This window comes from Drosophila miranda, chromosome 2, assembly GCF_003369915.1.
Source record: "Drosophila miranda strain MSH22 chromosome 2, D.miranda_PacBio2.1, whole genome shotgun sequence".
Taxonomy (NCBI): domain Eukaryota; kingdom Metazoa; phylum Arthropoda; class Insecta; order Diptera; family Drosophilidae; genus Drosophila; species Drosophila miranda.
The window spans coordinates 218,688-238,084 of NC_046675.1; the positions used below are offsets into that span (position 1 = coordinate 218,688).

General features: G+C 46.8%; 4 protein-coding genes and 2 non-coding genes across 6 annotated transcripts; 2 read left to right on the plus strand and 4 right to left on the minus strand.

Annotated features, from left to right (window-relative positions):
• Nucleotides 1–6,992: 6,992 nt before the first annotated feature.
• Nucleotides 6,993–9,092, minus strand: LOC108157376 (phenoloxidase-activating factor 1). Its single transcript, XM_017289405.2, has 4 exons — nucleotides 8,181–9,092; nucleotides 8,022–8,118; nucleotides 7,664–7,962; nucleotides 6,993–7,599 (listed from the first exon to the last, which is right to left on the minus strand). The coding sequence occupies exons 1-4, from the start codon at nucleotides 8,689–8,691 to the stop codon at nucleotides 7,247–7,249; spliced, it is 1,260 nt and encodes a 419-aa protein (XP_017144894.1). The 5' UTR covers nucleotides 8,692–9,092; the 3' UTR covers nucleotides 6,993–7,246.
• A 465-nt stretch (nucleotides 9,093–9,557) lies between these two features.
• On the minus strand, nucleotides 9,558–12,300 carry LOC108157375 (serine protease 7). The gene is made up of 3 exons (XM_017289403.2): nucleotides 12,174–12,300; nucleotides 11,207–11,822; nucleotides 9,558–10,310 (listed from the first exon to the last, which is right to left on the minus strand). Exons 1-3 carry the CDS (start codon nucleotides 12,232–12,234, stop codon nucleotides 9,716–9,718), a joined length of 1,272 nt encoding a protein of 423 aa, XP_017144892.1. The 5' UTR covers nucleotides 12,235–12,300; the 3' UTR covers nucleotides 9,558–9,715.
• A 1,240-nt stretch (nucleotides 12,301–13,540) lies between these two features.
• Nucleotides 13,541–13,620, minus strand: Trnal-uag. The gene has a single exon. It is a non-coding gene; the product is annotated as a tRNA-Leu (tRNA).
• Nucleotides 13,621–14,772: 1,152 nt separating this feature from the next.
• On the minus strand, nucleotides 14,773–14,852 carry Trnal-uag. Its single transcript has one exon. It is a non-coding gene; the product is annotated as a tRNA-Leu (tRNA).
• Nucleotides 14,853–16,003: 1,151 nt separating this feature from the next.
• LOC108157378 lies at nucleotides 16,004–17,845 on the plus strand. The gene is made up of 4 exons (XM_017289408.2): nucleotides 16,004–16,245; nucleotides 16,310–16,688; nucleotides 16,741–16,945; nucleotides 16,996–17,845. The coding sequence occupies exons 2-4, from the start codon at nucleotides 16,651–16,653 to the stop codon at nucleotides 17,338–17,340; spliced, it is 588 nt and encodes a 195-aa protein (XP_017144897.1). The 5' UTR covers nucleotides 16,004–16,245; nucleotides 16,310–16,650; the 3' UTR covers nucleotides 17,341–17,845.
• Nucleotides 17,846–17,950: 105 nt separating this feature from the next.
• Nucleotides 17,951–19,225, plus strand: LOC108157377 (circumsporozoite protein). Its single transcript, XM_017289407.2, has 5 exons — nucleotides 17,951–18,064; nucleotides 18,141–18,272; nucleotides 18,335–18,385; nucleotides 18,461–18,514; nucleotides 18,579–19,225. Exons 1-5 carry the CDS (start codon nucleotides 17,981–17,983, stop codon nucleotides 19,116–19,118), a joined length of 861 nt encoding a protein of 286 aa, XP_017144896.1. The 5' UTR covers nucleotides 17,951–17,980; the 3' UTR covers nucleotides 19,119–19,225.
• The last annotated feature ends 172 nt before the right edge of the window (nucleotides 19,226–19,397 follow it).

Below are 19,397 nucleotides of genomic sequence, written 5' to 3' on the forward strand. Positions count from 1 at the left end.
TATTGGATTCTTCGAGTGATACCTTAAGGCTCTTTATGAGTTCCTACCGAGGAGCAGCTGTCAAAGCGGGCACTCCTGGTCATTGAGTTCATCCACTTTTCAGTTATTGAGCAATGGAACGTTTCACGATTCGGGTCTTTATTGTTCCTAGTCTGGTGCTGGGCCACTTCAAAGACTTCAAACCTGTCAGACCTGTCCTTGAGGGGCGTTAGGTGTGAAGTCTCTCATCTCCCTGTTATTTCACATACTCTCAATTAGCTATGGAACAAGAATCAAAGAGGAATTTCCACCTCAAAGGGAAAGCGGTGGAAACTCAGCTAATAACCTGATTAGAGATTAGGAGGAAGCACCCCGAACCGAAGCTTAATTAAATTGTACGGTGGAGTCCAGGGACTTTCCACATGTGAAAGTGAAGCCACACAAAGGAGCAACAATTTCCATTTTCCCCGACTCGTGCGTCGCGGTTTACAGACTCAACCGACTTTCGCTCTTTTCGCTTCTGCCTGCCCTGCGGCAGGCCGCACAAAAAGGATAATGTTTCACTGGTCCTTGGCCCTGTTACTGGTCCTGTATTTCACATATATCTATTACACTCGACTGAAGCTGACCCTAAGGCAGAGGGAAACTGCATAGCGAATGGCGGATATCGAAGGGTGGCTAGCGATTAGTTGAGTCCAGAGTCCCAGAGTCCATCAATGGCACATCAAACTGTCCGAGCAATAACAACAATGGAACCATTCAATCAGCGAGCATAAAAACATAAAGAGATTTTAATTTTTTGATTATGTTCTCCCCCGACTTCTTCCTGTCCCATGTCCAGGACATGCGTGTGTGTCCCTGCGCTCCCAGGGGGAACTTTTCCATCTTCGCCATTGTGAAAATCGTTAATCAATGAACTTCGTGCGTGCCCATCGAACGTCCCCCTTGGAAGGACCGACCCTTGGTCACTTCGAGCTCATTTGTGCGCTTAGCATAATAAAAAAATCAACATCGATGAGTAGTTGGCCGGAAAAACCAAGTTGATTAAATTTCAATGTCGATGTCGTGTCGGGAATTGAGCAGGAACTGGACCAGAGCCCGGAGTCCAGTCTTTGCTTTGATTAGAGGGTAATGCGACGTAATTTCGATTTAAGTAATTTCCTGCTTTACCATTCGTGCATAGAGAGTGATATGCCGTTGGATCTGGGTCTCGCAAACCGATAATTGGAGTCAATCAAGGAAAGGGGAGTGGGGCGAAAAACTTGATTACTTATAGGTCTTTAGTTCTTAAAGCTTAGATTGTTTCATCAAGCTGTTCCTTTGCCGTTACTTTGTGATTAGTTATAGTTCAATTACGATGTCCTCAAGTTATTCTCCTATAGACTGCCTATTCCAGCGGATCCTTAGCGTTGCTGCCTTCCCTGGTTGGCTATGGGCTGCTCTGGCCCACCTCCTTACGCTCAATTTAACATTCGAATGCAATTTAGAGAATCCTTCTCCAGGCATTTCTCTCAGCGAACAACAAAAGACAAATCATTCCTATTAATTCCGCACTCGTGGAATGTTTCATTACCAGTTGCTCCCTCCACACGCATCCACATCCACATCCATATGGATATTTGGGTTGTACGAGTATGCCTCCTTTTATGTGGATGGATTTGGATGCTTTGCTTACTTTTAATTTGCCTTCGCTGCCTTATTACGTTCATTCATATGCAAATCGCTGGACTGTAACACAACAATGCCGTGAAGAGGGAAAAGTCACTGGAAATGTAAAGGAAAATGTAAGGGGAAATGGAAGAGGTTGCTCCCATTGTTGATCCCTGAGCGATTAAAAGAAAACTTCAACTGCTCGACGGGCAAATGCTTAGCATATAAAAGCAGTCCTGGCAGCATCTTAAAGTGCCAGCAAAAAGGAGGAGGATAAGGGGATTTTCACCTTGTAGCCCAAAAATATACATATACATATGTACCAGGGAATGTGTGTAGCGAGCATTATAAAGTCCTCGTGGGGTGGTGTTTGATGTATTCGCTCGGGTTCTCCCACCCCTCACGCTAGTCGCTATCTGGGGTTGGTTCTGCCTGCGCTGACTGTACTCGAAAATATCGCTGAATGTACCAGTATCGTCGTATCCCATATCAAACCTGAATGAATCGCTTCCGCTTTCCGCGACTGTTGGACGGCATGTGGTGGCCCCTGGCCTGCTTTATAGGGCTACATACATTATAATTTTCCAACTTCAATTCAAATTCCGAATTGTATCGTTTCCATTTCCCATTCTCCATTTTACCTCCCACCCCACCCCATGATTATTGTTTTGCATTCGCTTTGTTTGGTGAAACAATTAATGTTATTTGCATAGTTGGTGGGTCGCAGGGTCTCATGGCAGGGAGAAAGGTCTGGAGGTCCGCATGTGGTCCAATTTAGAACGTTTTGTTGGTGGTCCCTGTCTCCGCCTGCGGCACTCAGTCCTTTCTCGTTAACTGGTCCTTTCGCTTTGGCTTTGGTGTTGGCTTTGTCTCTGGCTATCAAATTTTGTTTGACTTTCAAAATCTGCTCAAGGAGGGGGATGGGACAGAGAGCCCCTGTAAGTGTCTGGCTGACAGCTTCAAGTGGTCCTTCTTCTTCTCATACTCCAACTCTAGCTCTATTTTCCTACTCCCCAAGTTTTTCGCATTATCTCGAGTGCTGCGTGCTAATGTGCAAAAACTGTCGGAATTGAGCAACTATGAAACTCTCGAACCCGTGGAGGTAGACGTGGACGGGGACGAGAGCCACTTGAGGTCTTGGGAAAGTTGCCAAAAGGCGCATATCAGAGCACACATACACACATGTGGCAACACTGCTCTCACCTTATTTATTTGTTTCCTTGGCCAAATGACACGAATTTGTCATCTTGGTACAGTCCCCAGTCCACAGTCCCACCCCTTGTGGGATGTGGGATGTGAGATTCTCTCACATATGTCGCTGTTTGTTTAGCCACACCCTCCCGGACAGAACCTGGGGCGCTCTTTTTGTTTGCTCAGCAGTTGAAAAGTTCATTTAGAAATGTTTCGGATTGGAAAAGCGCTACAAAATGCTATATAATTAAGTTTTTCATATGCAAATTTGCCACACCGCCCTTTGTGTAATTGGAATTAAATATTCTTTTTATTGCGGGACCTGTTTGGCCCGAGGCCCTGACCCGTGTCCTGACCCAGTGGCTCACACAAATATTATTCCATCTTCCACTCCCCGTAGCGTGGTCTCACTCGCGCTCGGTCGCGTTATTTCCAGTGAAACTCTGAAGTTTTCAATTGAATGAACAGATCTTAACCTCATGAAACTTATCATAATTCTGGCACTGTACCTGCTGTCAAACTAGGTAAACCGGAAGGAACCCGTCGACGTAACGTTCAGCGGCAGCGAATTGCAATAATTTTGTTATATTTTAATTTGTTCAACAGCTAAAAAAAATTTTGAGAATGGATTGAAGAGTGCCTGGTCCTCGTCATGCGCGGGGGTTGTTCTCGGCATATGCAAATTTCGGAATAATAATTTTCGCATAAAGCGAAAGTCTGAATATTCTTACACTACGTGCATGATTATAGCTAGATAGAGAGATGACGATATTATGGCTGGCATATTAAAAAAGATTCAGAGTTCAGCTCACTGGGACCTGGTGGGACTCTCATATTTGGTGGACACGTGCGGGGGTCCCTTCTCTAAGCACCGTTCAGCTGGGTACTGCCGCATCTGGGTTTCAAAAGAAGAATTAAGCAACCTGCGTTGCAGTTCAATGCAAAAACTAGACATCGATTGAACGAATGCTTTGATAAAATGTATACCAGACAGCAAAAATACATGGATACATGGGCGTTACACAAGTCCATTTTCAGCCGAAAATCGAATATACCCCTAACTCTTTTGGAGAATCGGGTCTACTACCTCACTCGGCAGTGAGGAAACACATACTGGTATAGCTAACATGCATGAGAACCGTTACAAGACTTGCAAATGCGATGCTGCTCGGACTCATGTGTTTGTGTTAATGCAAGAGTGTGGAATACACCAGAGAAATATACATACATTTATTGATACATGGGCTACACGATTTTTACATGAATTCTGCACCAAAATGAACCGCAAAAGTATGCTTCAAACGCATTCTACATAGTGCACAGTCGCGCCTTAAGTTAAGTGGAGACCTCGACGAAACGGGTGTCAGTTAAAAATCTTCATGCGCCTCGGTTTTCCGGAATGCTGGTTCTGCTTTCTTCCGCCAAAAGCCATTCTACGGACGTGTCGTTTCGTATAATTATCCGCCTGGTGAGAAGGTATGGATTCATTTAAGATTTCATGAATGGAGGAATACAACACCTACCTTGGCTAGAATATCAAAATGCTCCGAGCTGCGATGACGGATTGGAATCCCAGAATGTGTGTGGGAGTCAAAGTCCTCAACGGAAGAGCTCTTTTCCTAATGATACGCGAATGAGGTGTACTCTCTTGATATACTAGAGGAGAATGACAGGGTACCTGGCTTACCTCGGTTTCTGTTTTTTCTGCCATGGATGTCAGAAGAAAACTCAGCACAACTAGCACCAGAAAGAAGCTCCCCATCCTGTCTGCTTCGCTCGACTCAACCACTACAAGTGATAAGACTATTATTGTTGAGGCGAAGATACTCGTTTTATGAAAATGAAAATTCGTAGCTCCGATAGTAAAACTCTCTGCGCTGTGCTCTTTGGAAACAGCGAACAAATAACTGCTCGACTGCTGTGCTAAGCTTTTCTTCTGCGATAAGATGTACTGTAGCCAGTACCCAACTCGGGACATATCGTTTTCCTTGCGTTTAATTCTGTTTGCAATTTGTGTAATTCTTTCCCTCACGGACCATCCATTAACTAATGAAAGCGATCCAAATGCTTGCCATTTTTATATCCATTTATTTATATTTCCCTTTTTCACATTCTAATTTCATTGAATTTATACAACAATTTGGCCCAAATGTTACCCTTGCTCTGTCCCGAGCGCTCGGTCTTTTCCTTCCTTGAGGGGGTGCAAAGTGCTCACTCCTCATGCAAAGCATTTGCGAATCCGACCGAGTGGAGTGGAAGAGAATAAAGTGTAGAAGGCTGTGTGTACGAGCCCGTGTACGTATCCGTGTCCTGTCCTGTCCTGGCAGTGACGTTTAATGGCATGTCAACGTCTGTGTCGCACGTTGGCATTTATTGATACGATTCGAGCTGAGTTAACAAGTCGATAAAGTTTTATAGTAGAGAGAGGGTCTCGCGTCTCAGCTGCGAATAAACGGAAATGCAATTGCCAATGTCATAAATGGAAAACAAAACAACGCTCTACCTGGGAGGAGAATGCCAAACTCTTCGCTTGGGTCTGGGTCTGGGTCTGGGTCTGGCCTGGCCATATGGCTAATTTCATAGCTCGCCTTCTAATTTCCCAATTTGAAAACAAACTTTCCACAATGCGAAGCCCAATACAATTATCAAAGTCGACGGAGGGTTGCCCGCGGTCGGCCAGTAAATTGATTAGAAGGCTTTTCCTCTTTCCTGCGCCTTTGTGCTCTGCCGTTCCTGTTCTGCTTTCCTGGTTCCTCTTCTCTCTTTAAAGTAGCTTAAATTGACTTTATAATTGCCGTGTGGGCGTGGCCATAACCGAATTATTCCGCCCAGTGGACCGTTCAATGGTCCTGCGGTTGCGAGTTTGCTTCTGTTTTGATTGACACGTGAATGGTGCCGCACGGCAGATGTACAACTCCATATCGGATCTCACAGAAGATAATACAAAAGTTTGGCTAAATTCTCTATCTAAAAAATCGAAATAACAGAGCAGCGTCAAAATGTTTCCCGAAAGTTGCGTCTTTACAATTCAGTTCATTCATGAGTGCATCAACATTAATCTCAACGATGCATATAAGACATGTACATACATGTATGATAGATCCAGAGGCATCACACAAATATTCAGCGTACCATTGATAAACCTTCGATACACAAAACTTGTATCACAGTGACGTCTTACCAGTTCATTGAGAAGGTTTCGATGGCAAACCGGTTATCAGAGGGGAGCCCTCCGGTTCAATGTCACTCTTGTTTGCCAATTCCCATATCTATGCGCATATGTGCGTATGGGTGTACGGGTGTTTCTCTGGTGCGTGTATGTGGTTCAAGGTTAACAAAAATCGCCAACACTCGATAATGAGCTGCACAATCATAGCTCGTTGATGGTGTCGCTGGCGGCGCCTTGTTGTCTTTGCCCCGGTGTGGCCTGCCCGGCCAGGTGGTGTCGCCGGCTGATAAACATCATGAATATTAATGCGGCATATCGCATATCGCACGCATCAACATCAACATCCACATCAGCATGGGTACTAGCATTAAATCAAATCCAACCCGTCCAAGAGTCAAGTTCACTTTCACTCCCGCCTACCATGACGCACGGATAAGATGAGCGGCGACTGGCCACAGAAGCTGCCCCCGCTCCTCCTGGCTCTGGCCGGCCAATTTTGGTCACTGGCACACAAATTGGCAGAGGGGGCTAAGCTTGAGCCCCACCTGCGCATCGCATACAAATGGATCGGTGGATCGTGTCTGGGGCTGGCTATTTTCGGCTCGAACGGAGGCCTGATGAATGGCCGGCATCGATTTGGATTCCGATTTGGTTTCGGTTTTGGCCTGGGAATCGGCTTGGATTGGCAGACATTGCATCATGGGCCCCATTGCCGCTGCTTTACGAGCTTCTTCGGCTACGTTTTTGAGTGCACGCGAATGTGGAGTGAAAGCAAAGTGTGGCAATCAATGACGACATCAAGACGAGACGGAGAAGAGACTGCATCGGCATCAGGTTTGACCAGCTGTTCAAAGAGAAGAGAAACAGCTGATGGCTCGATGCAGAGGGGGCATCTGTCTCCAAGAGGGGCACTCATCAACTCATCAGATGAGTCATTCTCGCAATCTCTTATTCCAGCTTCAATGTTTCTGCCTCTCCGCTTCAATTGGAGTCAACGGAGTGTACAGTAGTAGTAGTACTTTTTCAGTAGTTTATTTAAATAGAAACATGTTTTTCAGACTTCTGTTAGCGCACAGTCACAGTCACAGACACACACGCACACACTCACACTCGCACTCACATTCCAAGCAGCACTCACACTCATTCACTCACACGCTTAGTCAAATAGTTGATATCTGTTAGATAATTAGCAAAATATGTACAAACAGATCTGGGCTGTCATTAGGCGCCAATTGTTGGAGCCCCCGAAATCTGACGTCAAGAGATCGCTGACTGCTGCTGCTGCTGCTGCAAAACGCCAGCGATCCAATCCGTGTACTCGGCCACGTTCGTGTAGACGGCGGGCTTTCCGGCCATGCCACACTGCGTGAATCCGTAGCTGACGACCCCATAGGCAACCCACCGCGAGTGCTGGCGATCAAAGTACATGAGTGGACCTCCAGAATCACCGGCACACGTGTCCTTGGCGTACTCTCCTCCAGCACACAGCTGCTTGGGGCCCAGACGCACCCCGAACATGTCCAAGATCTTGGTGCAGTTCTCGTTTGAGACGTAGGGGATGCGTAACTTCAACTTTATGGGGCTGTGTATGTTGATGAAGTACTTGTTGACTGACGGTGGAATAAGTTTAGATAAGATTGTGATCCATGCAGTGCAGGGATAATTAAAGCTTACAAAGATCCGTTCGGCCCCAGCCGGAGACGGAGAACATTTGGCCCTCTGCTAAGGGCAAAGGCGAAGTATTGTTCGGCAGACAGATGGGCATGATGAAGTGCGTAAAGGAGACTGGATGCTTCAGCCGGATGATGGCTATGTCGTTGAATTTGTAGTTAGAGTGCTCCTTGTACTCGGGATGCACATGAATCCGCTCGTATCCGATGTCCAGGGCAGCATCCGCACAGCTGAGATAATTGGGCTCCTCGATGCAGTCCGGTTCGGTCTTCACATTGAATTCCCCCAGACGAACGTGCTTTCTGAAGATAAAAAGATGATGATAAAATGATCTGAGGACACGATCTATGGAACCACTCACAGGCCTTGCCGTTGACGCACTCCCTCGCCCTGGACACAGTGGGCGGCAGTTAGAATATGACGATCGTCGATCAGCGCTCCACTGCAACCGTAGTCATCTGTGGAAGATAAGAAAACGGGCTAACATCTGAAGGGTCTGGGAATAGGATCAACGACTCACTTGAATTGTACACCAGGAGGGCCAGCCAGGGATACTCGTCCAGTTCGGCAATCTCTCCACCGTAAATGCGGTTCGTCACCTGCTTGCCACACTCGTTGAGCAGATTGAATCCCGTGCTGGGCTCCACCGTATGGATGCGCCGCTTCAGCTTCTTCCGCTTGAATCGGGCGGTGACGTCGAGAAAGCGGCGGTACTCGAACTTGGAGAACTGCAGCACCGGGAACAGGTAGTCTTGCCCGTTAGCCGGGCAGCAGACGAGCGACTCATAGGAATCTTCCTCCCCGTGTATCTCCATTTCGCACTGCACCTTCTTCAGGAAGTTCACCTTCTCGGCGGGCAGATTGGTGACATTTCGCACTTGTAGATAGGCCGCGCACTGGCTCACCTGGACGCACACGCCTCGCTTCGTCTCATTGGGAATGTCGCAGGCCTGGCGCTCCGGCGCAGGGTGCTCCGCCTGCGTGGAACAGCAGCCGAGCACTGCCCACAGCGTGAGCGCTGCCCACTGCATCGGCAGTCAATCGATCGATCGATTGTTGATTGTTGACTGTTGACTCTGACTTGCGAAACCGCGTGGCGAGAGAGGTTTACTCTACGCAATCACAATCACTGTTACAATCGCAATCACTATCTCAATCCCAGTCCCAGTCCGCCGAGCCGAACGCATACACAAATTGAATCCGCTCGCGTGAACGCTCAGCTGTGTATTGAATTTGAATGCGCAGAGCGCCAGACCCAGTGCCAGTGGCAGTCCTATAGTCGCGGCCCCAACCGAAACCGAAACCGCTGAAGAGTCAGAGAAGTCGGAAGAGCCGAAGAGCTCAACCTAAAACTGAAGCTCAGGTGTCAACAAATGAGCCGTTAAACGGTATCGATGCTGCTTCTGCTGCTGTCGCCCCCGCTTCTGTCTCACACGAAAACGAGTCCAAAACTGCAGTCGGAAGGCGGCACTGAAACGGGAGCAGCAGCATCGCCCGATAACTGGTCCGGCTCGGCTCGGCTAGGTTATGCAATTGTCCAGCTGGTTTCACTTTCGTTCGGGCCACGACACGAGCTCCAGTTGGGAAGCGGCGAGGTAAAGCTTTGGCCCAGAAGTGTTGCCCACTTTTAGGAGGAGCTAATTGGCAGAAAGCTGTGGCTCACGCTTTGGCCAAAGTCCAAGCCGTTTGCAAACACCTGACACCGGAAGTTTTCTTGTGGTTTAGCCCATTAAAGCGCGGTGGCAATGTCAATGGCAGGCGCTTGCTTCGACCAACCGGCTGTGCTGGGAAATCCAAAGGTTTTTCAGAACAGTTCAATCACTTTTGGGGCGGAAAACAACACCATCGTTGAGGTTACCCTGTGATCAATGGCACAATAGAAAAGAAATAGCGAATCTAACGCTTTTAACTGATTGTTTCATATTATTTGATTATAGTGTAAACATACTCGGATAATCTAAGTTAGGTTCTACATTAATCTTAGACAAAATAAGATCACATTTTGAGCTTTGAACTTATGCTAGCATCTGCTAGATACCCTACCCGGTAGGGGCTCTAAGCCCTCACATTCTGTCTGATCCAAATGTCGTAGGCAGTCACACTCGTATAGACTCCCGGCCAATCCTTGAGGCCGCACTTATAACCGAAGGAGACGATGCCCTCAAGGACCCAGGCATTATCGCGGAACCGCATCAATGGGCCACCGGAGTCACCGTCGCAGCTGTCTTGCCTAAAACGTCCGCCTGCACACATCTGGGTCGGCTCCACATTAATCTTAATCTGGGCGAACCTTTGCCGGCACCGCGCCGGCTCCACATAGTTCACGACCACCTTCTGCTTCACCGGACTCCTGGCCATCTTCAGGGTACGTCCCCAGCCTGCCACTGTGAACTCCTGGCCTCCCTGCCGCGACTCCGGACCCACGACTCCAGGTAGGCATATAGGGCGAATGCTGTCCGAGTACCGTACATTCCGCTCCAGGCGTACCAGGCCGATGTCGTGGATCTGGTTGGGCGACTTCTCGCTGTAGAGCTCGTGCACTCGGATCTCCTCGAAGCCCAGGCGCTGGGCCTCCGGAGAACAACCTCCTCCACCGCTGGGACAGTCAACCGCACTGCGCGTGTCGTGCTCGCCCAAACGAACCGAGGCGCTGTATCGAAAGAAAGATACACAGGAGAATGAGCATTTAAACGCTGATCATTAAACACTAGAATTAGTCTGCTAATTGGTGCTTGAGAACCAACCAAAATTAAGAGCGTAGCGTCAGAGTACCCCCCAGAACCCACTTTGGCGCCCTGCTCCATTCGATCGCTCCAGCTGATGGTGAATCATAACCAGTTAACAAGCAGCAAAACACTCCGGATCTGGTTTTTGGCCGTCTATCGAGCTAATTAATATTCTTAAAATTAGCTGAGAGTTGAACTAAAACAGCAATGCCTGGCTGCTTGGCAATGTCTTAGAGCTCTGGGGATCCCTTTGATCTTGATTATTACCCGGAGAAGGCAAGTCGTTTCCCGGAATTAGCGCACAAACAATCGTGAATAAGCCACTTTCGCCCATTAACTGGAACTGGAACTGGATTGAACGGGAATAGTCATACGAGCATATGTACCAGGAGCTCGATTCAGCTTGATTCAGCAATAATTTGGTTGGAGTTGGGCTTTTCAACTACCACCCATTCATGAATCGGATCAATGGGTTTGTGTTGCATACTGAAATTCCCGCTTGGCAACGCGCAAAATTCCAAAATTCACTTCGTCTGTTAAAATCTTTGGAGCTCTTAAAACTGTTGACCAAAAGCGGCTACAAGGTGGAAATCCCCTTTGGCCCTACCTTAAAATTAGGAATCCCAAAAATAATTGCTAAAATCAAGCTTTACTTCAAATGCTAAGATCCTACGCATTTCGTACACTTTCCTACCTGAAAACCAGTCCAAGCTAGAAATCCCCTCTAAACCAATCAACAGAGCTCTGGATTTACTTATGGAAACTACAACTTCATAGCAGGAATCCCCTTCTACAGGTTCATCTCCAAATGCACACTTACAGTGGTCCAATCTCCCTTTCGATGCGTCCCGTCAAGCAATGGGCTGCTGTCAAGACGTACCGCTGATTGATCAGCGATCCGGCGCAGCTGGTGGAGAGGCCGTTGCCGCTACGTCTGCGGTACTCCATGAGCACCATCCAGGGAAACTCGTTGAGATCGGTGTCCTCGCCGTCGTAGATTCTGTTCTTAATGGCAACACCGCCGCAGGTGGGGGGCTGCGGCAAGAGGCTGGAGCCATCGCTGGTTATCGACTGTCCTCTCGGCTGTGTCTGAGCCGGAGTAGTGTCAAATCGTTGGCCATTCCCGCCAAAATTCCAGGAGCGGCGTGCTTCATTCGGAAATGCGAAATTGTTCGGCCTCTCCTCCCTCCAGTCCACACCAAATCCGTCATAGTCCGCAAAGGAAGGTGTGAGGCGCCTGTTTCTCGTGTAGCCCGTGTCCTGGGTGCAACAGACGAAAGGCCGGTTGTCAGTTCCCATCCCACAAGCCGAGGCCTTGAGGAACTGCTTCTCCAGCGTCGAGAGGCTGGCCTGCTTCAAGACTGAGTAGAGGGTCTGGCACTCGTTGATGTGCACACAAAGACCGGCCCGCTTGTTCGGGTTCACACATCGGTCATCTGGAAGAGCAAGGGAAGAGAAAAGAGACACCATCAAAATCTTGTTCTTAGGGGAATCCCCTTGCGACATTCTTGTGGTCGACTGTCCAACTTGTACATTGATCATTTTAGAGGAGGGCCAATTCTGTGATTCAATCCAGCCATGCACATTTTGATCACTAAGCACTTCACTCTGGGCAGTACCCCACTTGAGCGTTGCGCGTGCACCGGCTTCGCCAACTGGTCCAACCGGCTCAATTAGAATTATTCACTACACTCTCTCGCACTTGTGCGATTCCCACTGATTTTGGGGTATTTCTAAAGCGATATCGCTATCCAAAGACATTCCAACGAACTGGAGTTGACACTCACATTGGGCCCTTGCAGCTTTGGCAATCAGAATGCAGAGAAATACCGTCGCGAACACTTTCATTTTTGGGTAATAAATTGCACTTATTCACTTGGGATCGAACGAATATACTTGACCCATAAAATGGACTGTGAGATGCCTGCATTTTACGCCAGCTTTTTATAGCCGCAGCATCAACTTCAGCTTCAGCAGCAGATCAAGCTTCGTTCAAGCCTCGTTTGTTCCGAAGCGCGGTTCTCGAGCAGAAGCCGAGGCCGCAGCGATCGGGTTTATCAATGAAGACCGTCTGTTCTCAGTTCTCTCCGGGGCGTAGTTTGCGGTTAAAGCATTTACTAGTATTCTGGTCAGTGACTAGCCAAGGCCCGGAGAGATGCACGCCACTGGGCAACACTGAAGGTTTTCCATCGAGGCCGGACTACCGAAAAATTATGCTAAAGCGAAACATCCACAGAGGGAGCAATGAACTATACATATATAACCAATGACGTCTGCCCGGAATTCCAATCTCGTCACACATTGATTATAGAGGAAGTAGAGTCCAAATAATATTTTTATAAACTATTTTCGTGGTACACTCATCACCCTGGCGTGCAATAAAAGTGTTCTACTATAAACTGCCGGTGCTAACGGCATCCCTTTAGGGATTTGCCCATTTGTCATGCATCATCTGCAATAGAATGTTTGTACACATTGTACACACATATATGCTCGAGCGATATCTCTAATGCAATTCGAGATCTTCTCAGTCACTCCCCTGTACGCAAGTGTGATTTACCCGATCAACGGAGTGTTAAGTCTAACCAAGACTGGACTGCCCGCCGTCGTAACGAGGTATCAGTCGCCGTCATCTTTTAAACCCGTTCCTAGTGCGTCGACTGGCCTGTGGTTCGGAAAAATTACACAAAATTTTCCATAGCTATAAATACACTGTTAGTATTAAGCACAGCCGTACAGTTTCAGCGGCAAATCTTTCCCTTACCATCATCCTGCGATTATTTGTGGTATCAAAGTCAGTGGGAGCTTAGAACTATCCACGGGGCTCGTCGGACATTTGATACTTTCATCTATTCCATTTCAAAGGTCTTTCCGCATCTGGGACCGCAAACCCTTTTAATTTCCTGACATTTCCCTTTCATTACGTTTCGGTCCGCACCGCGGGTTGTTAACGAGATCAACATGTTGCCGCAAAAGGGTTTATGTTGAAAGCGGAGCACGCGGGAAATGTCAACGCCAGATAAACGTTGTCATTGCCTGTAAGTGGGACCGGAGTCAGGGTCTACGACTCTGAGGTTGTTAATTAGGCGTGGAATATGGAAAATATAAAGCATCTCCTGCTGTTGCTCGAAGCAAAAAATCTCGTTTTCGTTTCTGACAGCGGTGGGATTCGAACCCACGCCCTTTCGGACTGGTGCCTAAAACCAGCGCCTTAGACCGCTCGGCCACGCTGCCGCCTGTCGCCGATCTGCCAGAGGATTGCTAAGGCCTACGACAACAAATAGCTAGAACATTTTTCAAAGAATGAGAACAATTTTATCATCGCATCGCTGTTAATGTTTCTATTAAATTATACCAAAGTACAAGTTTACAAATACGCAATCTGTGATATCTATGAACATTTCCATTTTTACCATATTCGTGCGCATTCTTTCAACAATTTGAATTATATTAGTGAGCGTGATTTATTGTGATATGACTTTATGTAACTGTGTCTATAAATGGAAAGTGATAAAATAAACGAGGTGGAACGTTGTGAGTTGCTGCGGACACCGCAACTCTACAGTTATACCCGATACTAAGTCAGTATGGCTCTCCTCCGGCAGACGCCGCTAATATTAAACGACACGACAAAGAGTGCGTGCGAGAGAGACAGAAAATCAGTCTGAGCGTGACGTCGGGCGCTGCGTAGCCACTGAAAATTGATTTCTTGCTTTTGGCTACAAAAATGATCCGATCTGATCCAGATTCAGCAATCTGATGGTCATTATGGTCATTATCTATGATTCTGCGTTTTTAGTTTTCTCGAATGTGCAATATTGTGGATGCAACAGATTTTCGTCCTTTGTGGGGGCGGAAGGGGGTGGGGCGAAATTCTGAGATATACGTTTTATAGTGAGATCTAACAGAAGTGCGGATACCAAATTTGGTTACTCTAGCCTTAATAGTCTCTGAGATTTGTGGATGCCCCAGATTTTCGTCCTTTGCGGGGGCGGAAGGGGGTGTGGCGAAATTTGGACACGAAACGGTCAAGGTCCGATATCACAGGAGTGTGGATACCAAATTTGGTTGCTCTGGCTCTTATAGGTTCTGAGATCCTTGAACTCATATTTTGCAATTGGCAAAACCGACCATGAAACCTGTGTGTTAGAGAGAGACAGAGCGAGATAGAACGGACGGACGGACAGACGGACAGACAGGGCTCAATCGACTCGGCTATTGATGCTGATCCAGAATATATATACTTTATGGGGTCGGAAACGATTCCTTCTGGACGTTACACACATCCACTTTTACCACAAATCTAATATACCCCAATACTCATTTTGAGTATCGGGTATAAAAATGGAATTCAAAAGAGAAGAAAAAGAAATTTCCACTTGGATGTGACAGCGGTGGGATTCGAACCCACGCCCTTTCGGACTGGTGCCTAAAACCAGCGCCTTAGACCGCTCGGCCACGCTGCCTCTAACCGTTGAGTGCCAAAAGCACTACTTAACCGCACGGCAGAGCCCATACGGAATATGAATTCTGGCATAGTTTTGGGGATGATTTATGCAGCAGTGTTGCCAATGCTCTCACAGAAAAGTAGTAGAAAGTAGTAGGAGGCATGCGCAGGTAAATGGAATTCATTGAATAAAACGAATGTTTACAAAATTTTTTGGGAGAACATAAGAATTAATGTCGCATTACTATCTACATACATGTTCTATAGTGCGATAGTAAAAGCGGTAAAAGGAAAATACTTTACGACTGCCTTCGCCATCGAAGCGATTCTAATTCATTGACAAACGCATTTTGATTTGGCGATAATGAGAGTTGGGTTTGGGGTTACAGCAGGGCAGGACACCTTGGACTGTACTAACCCCTGTTCCTGTGCCCTTTCCAGATGTCGTAAACACCCCACGTGGTTGTTGGTTTACGATTTTAGCATTTCGCATTGCCGTAAAAAATGATTCTGTTGTTCCTGCTGTCACCGCTTTGTTTGGGTATAGTATACCCTAACAGCGGGTATTATAGTGTACAGTTGGAATAATAATTTCATGAATTAGATCTAAAGTCAAGTCTATATGGCAACTATATTATTGTCAAATATGTCTAATAGAAATATTGATATATTCTTTTCGGCGATATGCAAGATTTGATATTCCTATGTACTATTCCTATAATTTGGTGATTCTGCAAGAGTATTCGAAATTTCGTCCGCCAGTATAATCCCCTTCTTGTTTTTCCTAAACAGAACGGTAGCAAGTATTAACAGCAACAGATTTTATAGCCTTTTTATGTGGCCATAGTTTCGCTTCGCTTTTTACGAGTATTTTATAACTTGTTTACATTAGGCGAGTGAGGGATATAACCCCAGTGTCGCGTAACAGGAGTGCTGGGAAGCGTTTTATGCAAAAATCTATCGAATAGCTGGCGTGCTGAATAAAAATGGCAATAAATCGGGCCAAGGGCTGCGGGGATTCCTCTGAGCGCGACCAGCTGCCATTGACACATATAGTCGTATGGGCATTTCAGATCCGAGATTGAAGCACCGCAACGAACCGATTCCCCCAGTGGGGCATGGCCAATGGGCGAAGAAAGTCTATGGAGAATCGCGGATTAAGTGGATTAGGTTCTTGCCTGCGCGGCTTCCGTTCAAATCGGCAAATGGGTCATACGAGGCAGGTGAGTCCGACAGTGGCATCAATAATGGCCCTTTTCGCCCTGATGCTACTGGTCCACCAAGCCTCCTCCATAGCAGAGGAACAGCAGGAGGAGAAGCGCGTTGAAACGGCCATGCATCAAATGGCCAAGGACATGGAATCCGGGCGACGCATAAGTGCGAAGCAGAGTCAGGACATCGTAAAGCAGTTTGTAAGTCATCTCCGAACCGAACTTCCTCACACTCAGCACTCATATCACCTCTCATGTTGCGCAGGAGCATCTCGGGGAATATATAAAGAAAGAGGCGTCAAGCAAGAGGGGAATTAATCTAATCAACGGCAAGCCCGGCCAGGTCTACTCCATATACTTCGAGTTCTCCAACCGAAAGCACTCGAAACGAAGGAGTTCTTAAAAATCAAAGTTGTATAAACATCAGAGTGGAAGCTGCACTTTGTTTTCATTCAGTTAGCGAAAAAAACAGATTGCAGATCTCAGAAAATATCAGTTGGCATCTTTTTGGGAGTATTCCCCATCTATCCCCGGGTCAAAAATTACCTAAAACTCCTGCTCCGTTTCCGGGAATCTGGATCTGATCTCTGGTGGAGAGTACAATCGATGCCCAAGATTGATTGGAACACAAACGAGCTAAATAAGTAAATCTTCACACTTTTAATCAAAGTTAGCCGCAACGAATCGATATTCCAGCCAACCCCTAACCGACCGCAGCCCTGCTATGTGCTATGTCAATAGGAAGATGAGAACCGTTCTGGTAGTACTCGTAAAGCTCCTGCTGTCGCCTCTGCTGATTCTGGCAGGTGTACAGACATCGGAATTCCGCGATGCCATGAAGAAAATGGACAAAAACATGAAGATAGCCATCCAAATGGGAAACGAGTTGGAGAGATATTTTGTGAGTCAAATGAAGAGGCATCTTCCCGGCATTAACACAACTTTCTTCAGGACCAGGCGACGGGAAGCCCTGGCCAGAAGGTGTTCAACATCAAGCCGGCCAAGAACGCCTTAATCCGCTTCAGTTACTCCAAGCCACAAGGCCACCAGGACTCCGAAAGCTCCAATGGCAAGCGGCGCCCGTCAGTATCCGCCAGCAGCGCCACTAGCAAGCGACGCCAGCAGCCAAAGTACTTCCTGAACTTTAACTTTAAAAACCATCGAAGGTCTAAGACGGATGTGGATCAGCCGTCGACCACCGTTCAGCCAAGGACGGGGCGGGCTCGTCAGAAGAGACTTCGCAACGGAATGCCCAATCCCTTCAAGTATTTTCCACTTAAGGGCGAAAATATCTAGCAGTGACTATCATTTTTATTTACAAACCAAAATATTTACTCACTGATAAGAAAATATTTGATCAATCGATTATACCCCGTCCAAAAAAGGCCAAATTTCGACGATTAGAATTTGCATGACTTATGTGATTCAAACTTAGTTATAATTAGAAAAAAAAAAACTATTGGAAAGCTTTCCTCGAGTCTAGAAGCCTGAATACCCAAGGAGTATCCGAGATAGAAAAGAATATAGAAAGGGGAAGGAAACATACCTCAGCATATATGTGTGTAGGTACAGTCTTAGCTTGATCAATACCCTTAAGGAAGTTTGTCCTCAATGCAACTTCCGATAACCGACCAGACGGAGAGCGACCACTATAGTTTTATCTTTGCAAAATTTGTAGTTGTTATCCACAAAATGAACGCTGTCTGGGGGCAACAATTATTAGCAGGAACGTTTGGTTCTAAAACGGATCGATCACTCCCACGCCTTAGATAAGAACTTTGACCAGACTGGAAATTTCGAAGTCGTGGCTCGACCTGCCCATGGTTCAGTGCAGAGATACTCATATCGGAATTTATATCAAATTGTATCTTGGGTATATAAAGGGTGCAAAGCCCAAGAATATCTTTAGTTAAAATAACAAGCCCGATATTCAACCATGAAGTTCATAATTTCCCTGCTGTTTGTGGTGGCACTGGTGGGTCAAAAGCAGACCAGCGCCAAGAGCGTGTCCAGTTCTCTGGTAGGTTGTCGTTGTCTCATCTTAGAGCTATCAGATTCATCGTGAATTGTGCCTCACATGTACATTGTTTCTTTAGAGCAATTTGGGCAACGAGATAGGTCAGGACGCCTCAGAGTTTGGCCACGAATTGGGAGACGAGGGAACACAGTTCGGACACCAGGCCTCCAATAGCGCAATTAACTTTGGACACGAAGTATCCCAGGAAGCGGTAGGTCAACGGAATGCTAAAGACTGGAATTGTAAAACGCAAGATTCTTATTTTTTTGCTAGGAACAAATTGGCAGTGAGGAAATTGGTTCTCTCGAAAAGGAGGTGTCCTCTGTGAGTTTAGCAAAAATTAAATAGAATATATCCTGCAGAATGCTGATTTAATGTTCTCTTTTAATCTCATTGCAGTCATCCTTTAGCTTCTCTTCCTCGGATTCTTCAGCTACTTCCGCTTCTTCAACTGTTAGTGAATATTTGTTCCTTCTAATAGTATTTTATGCATCCATCTTTTGAATCCATTCTACAGAACTCCACAACTGATAAAGTCGCTGCCAGTACTGACCAGTCCACCAACAAGGTTACCACCTGCACCTGCAGCGAAAGCGTAGATAACTCTGGAAAGGATACTTCTACTGGTTCCAGCAGTGCAACTGCCACTGCCAGTGCTGCAGGAAGTGTGGCAGGATCCGCAGCCAGTGCTGCAAGAACTGTTGCGAAGGATGCTACTGGTGCTGCCGAGACAGTTGCCAAGGACGCCACCAGTGCTGCCAATAGTGTTGCCAAGGATGCCACAAATGTTGCTGGCGATGCAGTAAAGGTAGCTCACGACGCTGCTGATACAGCTGCTAATGTGGGCCAAACTGTTGCCAAGGATGCAGCCAACACTGCTAGCAATGTGGCAGGTGATGCCGCAAGTGTTGCTCAGAATGCGGCTGGAGTAGCTTCGAGCGTGGCTGGAGCTGCCACCAACGCTGCAGACACCATTGCCAAGGATGCAAGCGATGCTGCGAACACCATTGCCACAAATGCATCCAACCTGGCGCATTCGATTGCCGATCTTTTTTAAACAGCAAAATAATGAAATTGACATCGATTTATTTACTCAAATATCGTAATGAGCATAATTAATTCCATTGCGATTTAAAATATATTCAAGTGCTTGCTCTCCAGATAGCCGCGGGGTACACCTTGTTTTGACTCCCTTACACATGAAACAGTCTATTTTCGGCTCGATGAGATTAAAAACCTCCGACACCCACTCGAGACTACAAATCCAAGTTCCTATAATACCACAGATAGGTGGGGAAATACGCTGACTTTAGTCAGATAACCAATTCGGCCATCA

What these genes read in the sequence shown, in the direction of transcription:
- LOC108157377 (XM_017289407.2), top strand. Translation starts at nt 17,981, where the DNA reads ATGAAGTTCATAATTTCCCTGCTGTTTGTGGTGGCACTGGTGGGTCAA. An exon ending in AGAGCGTGTCCAGTTCTCTG is followed by an intron (nt 18,065 to 18,140) that starts GTAGGTTGTCGT and finishes TTGTTTCTTTAG; the next exon opens with AGCAATTTGGGCAACGAGAT. An exon ending in ACGAAGTATCCCAGGAAGCG is followed by an intron (nt 18,273 to 18,334) that starts GTAGGTCAACGG and finishes TTTTTTTGCTAG; the next exon opens with GAACAAATTGGCAGTGAGGA.
- LOC108157378 (XM_017289408.2), top strand. Translation starts at nt 16,651, where the DNA reads ATGCCCAAGATTGATTGGAACACAAACGAGCTAAATAA. An exon ending in AACACAAACGAGCTAAATAA is followed by an intron (nt 16,689 to 16,740) that starts GTAAATCTTCAC and finishes TCGATATTCCAG; the next exon opens with CCAACCCCTAACCGACCGCA. An exon ending in ACGAGTTGGAGAGATATTTT is followed by an intron (nt 16,946 to 16,995) that starts GTGAGTCAAATG and finishes AACTTTCTTCAG; the next exon opens with GACCAGGCGACGGGAAGCCC.
- LOC108157376 (XM_017289405.2), bottom strand. Translation starts at nt 8,691, where the DNA reads ATGCAGTGGGCAGCGCTCACGCTGTGGGCAGTGCTCGGCTGCTGTTCC. An exon ending in GTGCGTCAACGGCAAGGCCT is followed by an intron (nt 7,963 to 8,021) that starts GTGAGTGGTTCC and finishes TTTTATCTTCAG; the next exon opens with AAAGCACGTTCGTCTGGGGG. An exon ending in CTGGGGCCGAACGGATCTTT is followed by an intron (nt 7,600 to 7,663) that starts GTAAGCTTTAAT and finishes TTCCACCGTCAG; the next exon opens with TCAACAAGTACTTCATCAAC.
- LOC108157375 (XM_017289403.2), bottom strand. Translation starts at nt 12,234, where the DNA reads ATGAAAGTGTTCGCGACGGTATTTCTCTGCATTCTGATTGCCAAAGCT. An exon ending in CAAAGCTGCAAGGGCCCAAT is followed by an intron (nt 11,823 to 12,173) that starts GTGAGTGTCAAC and finishes TTGCTCTTCCAG; the next exon opens with ATGACCGATGTGTGAACCCG. An exon ending in GAAAGGGAGATTGGACCACT is followed by an intron (nt 10,311 to 11,206) that starts GTAAGTGTGCAT and finishes CTTTCGATACAG; the next exon opens with CGCCTCGGTTCGTTTGGGCG.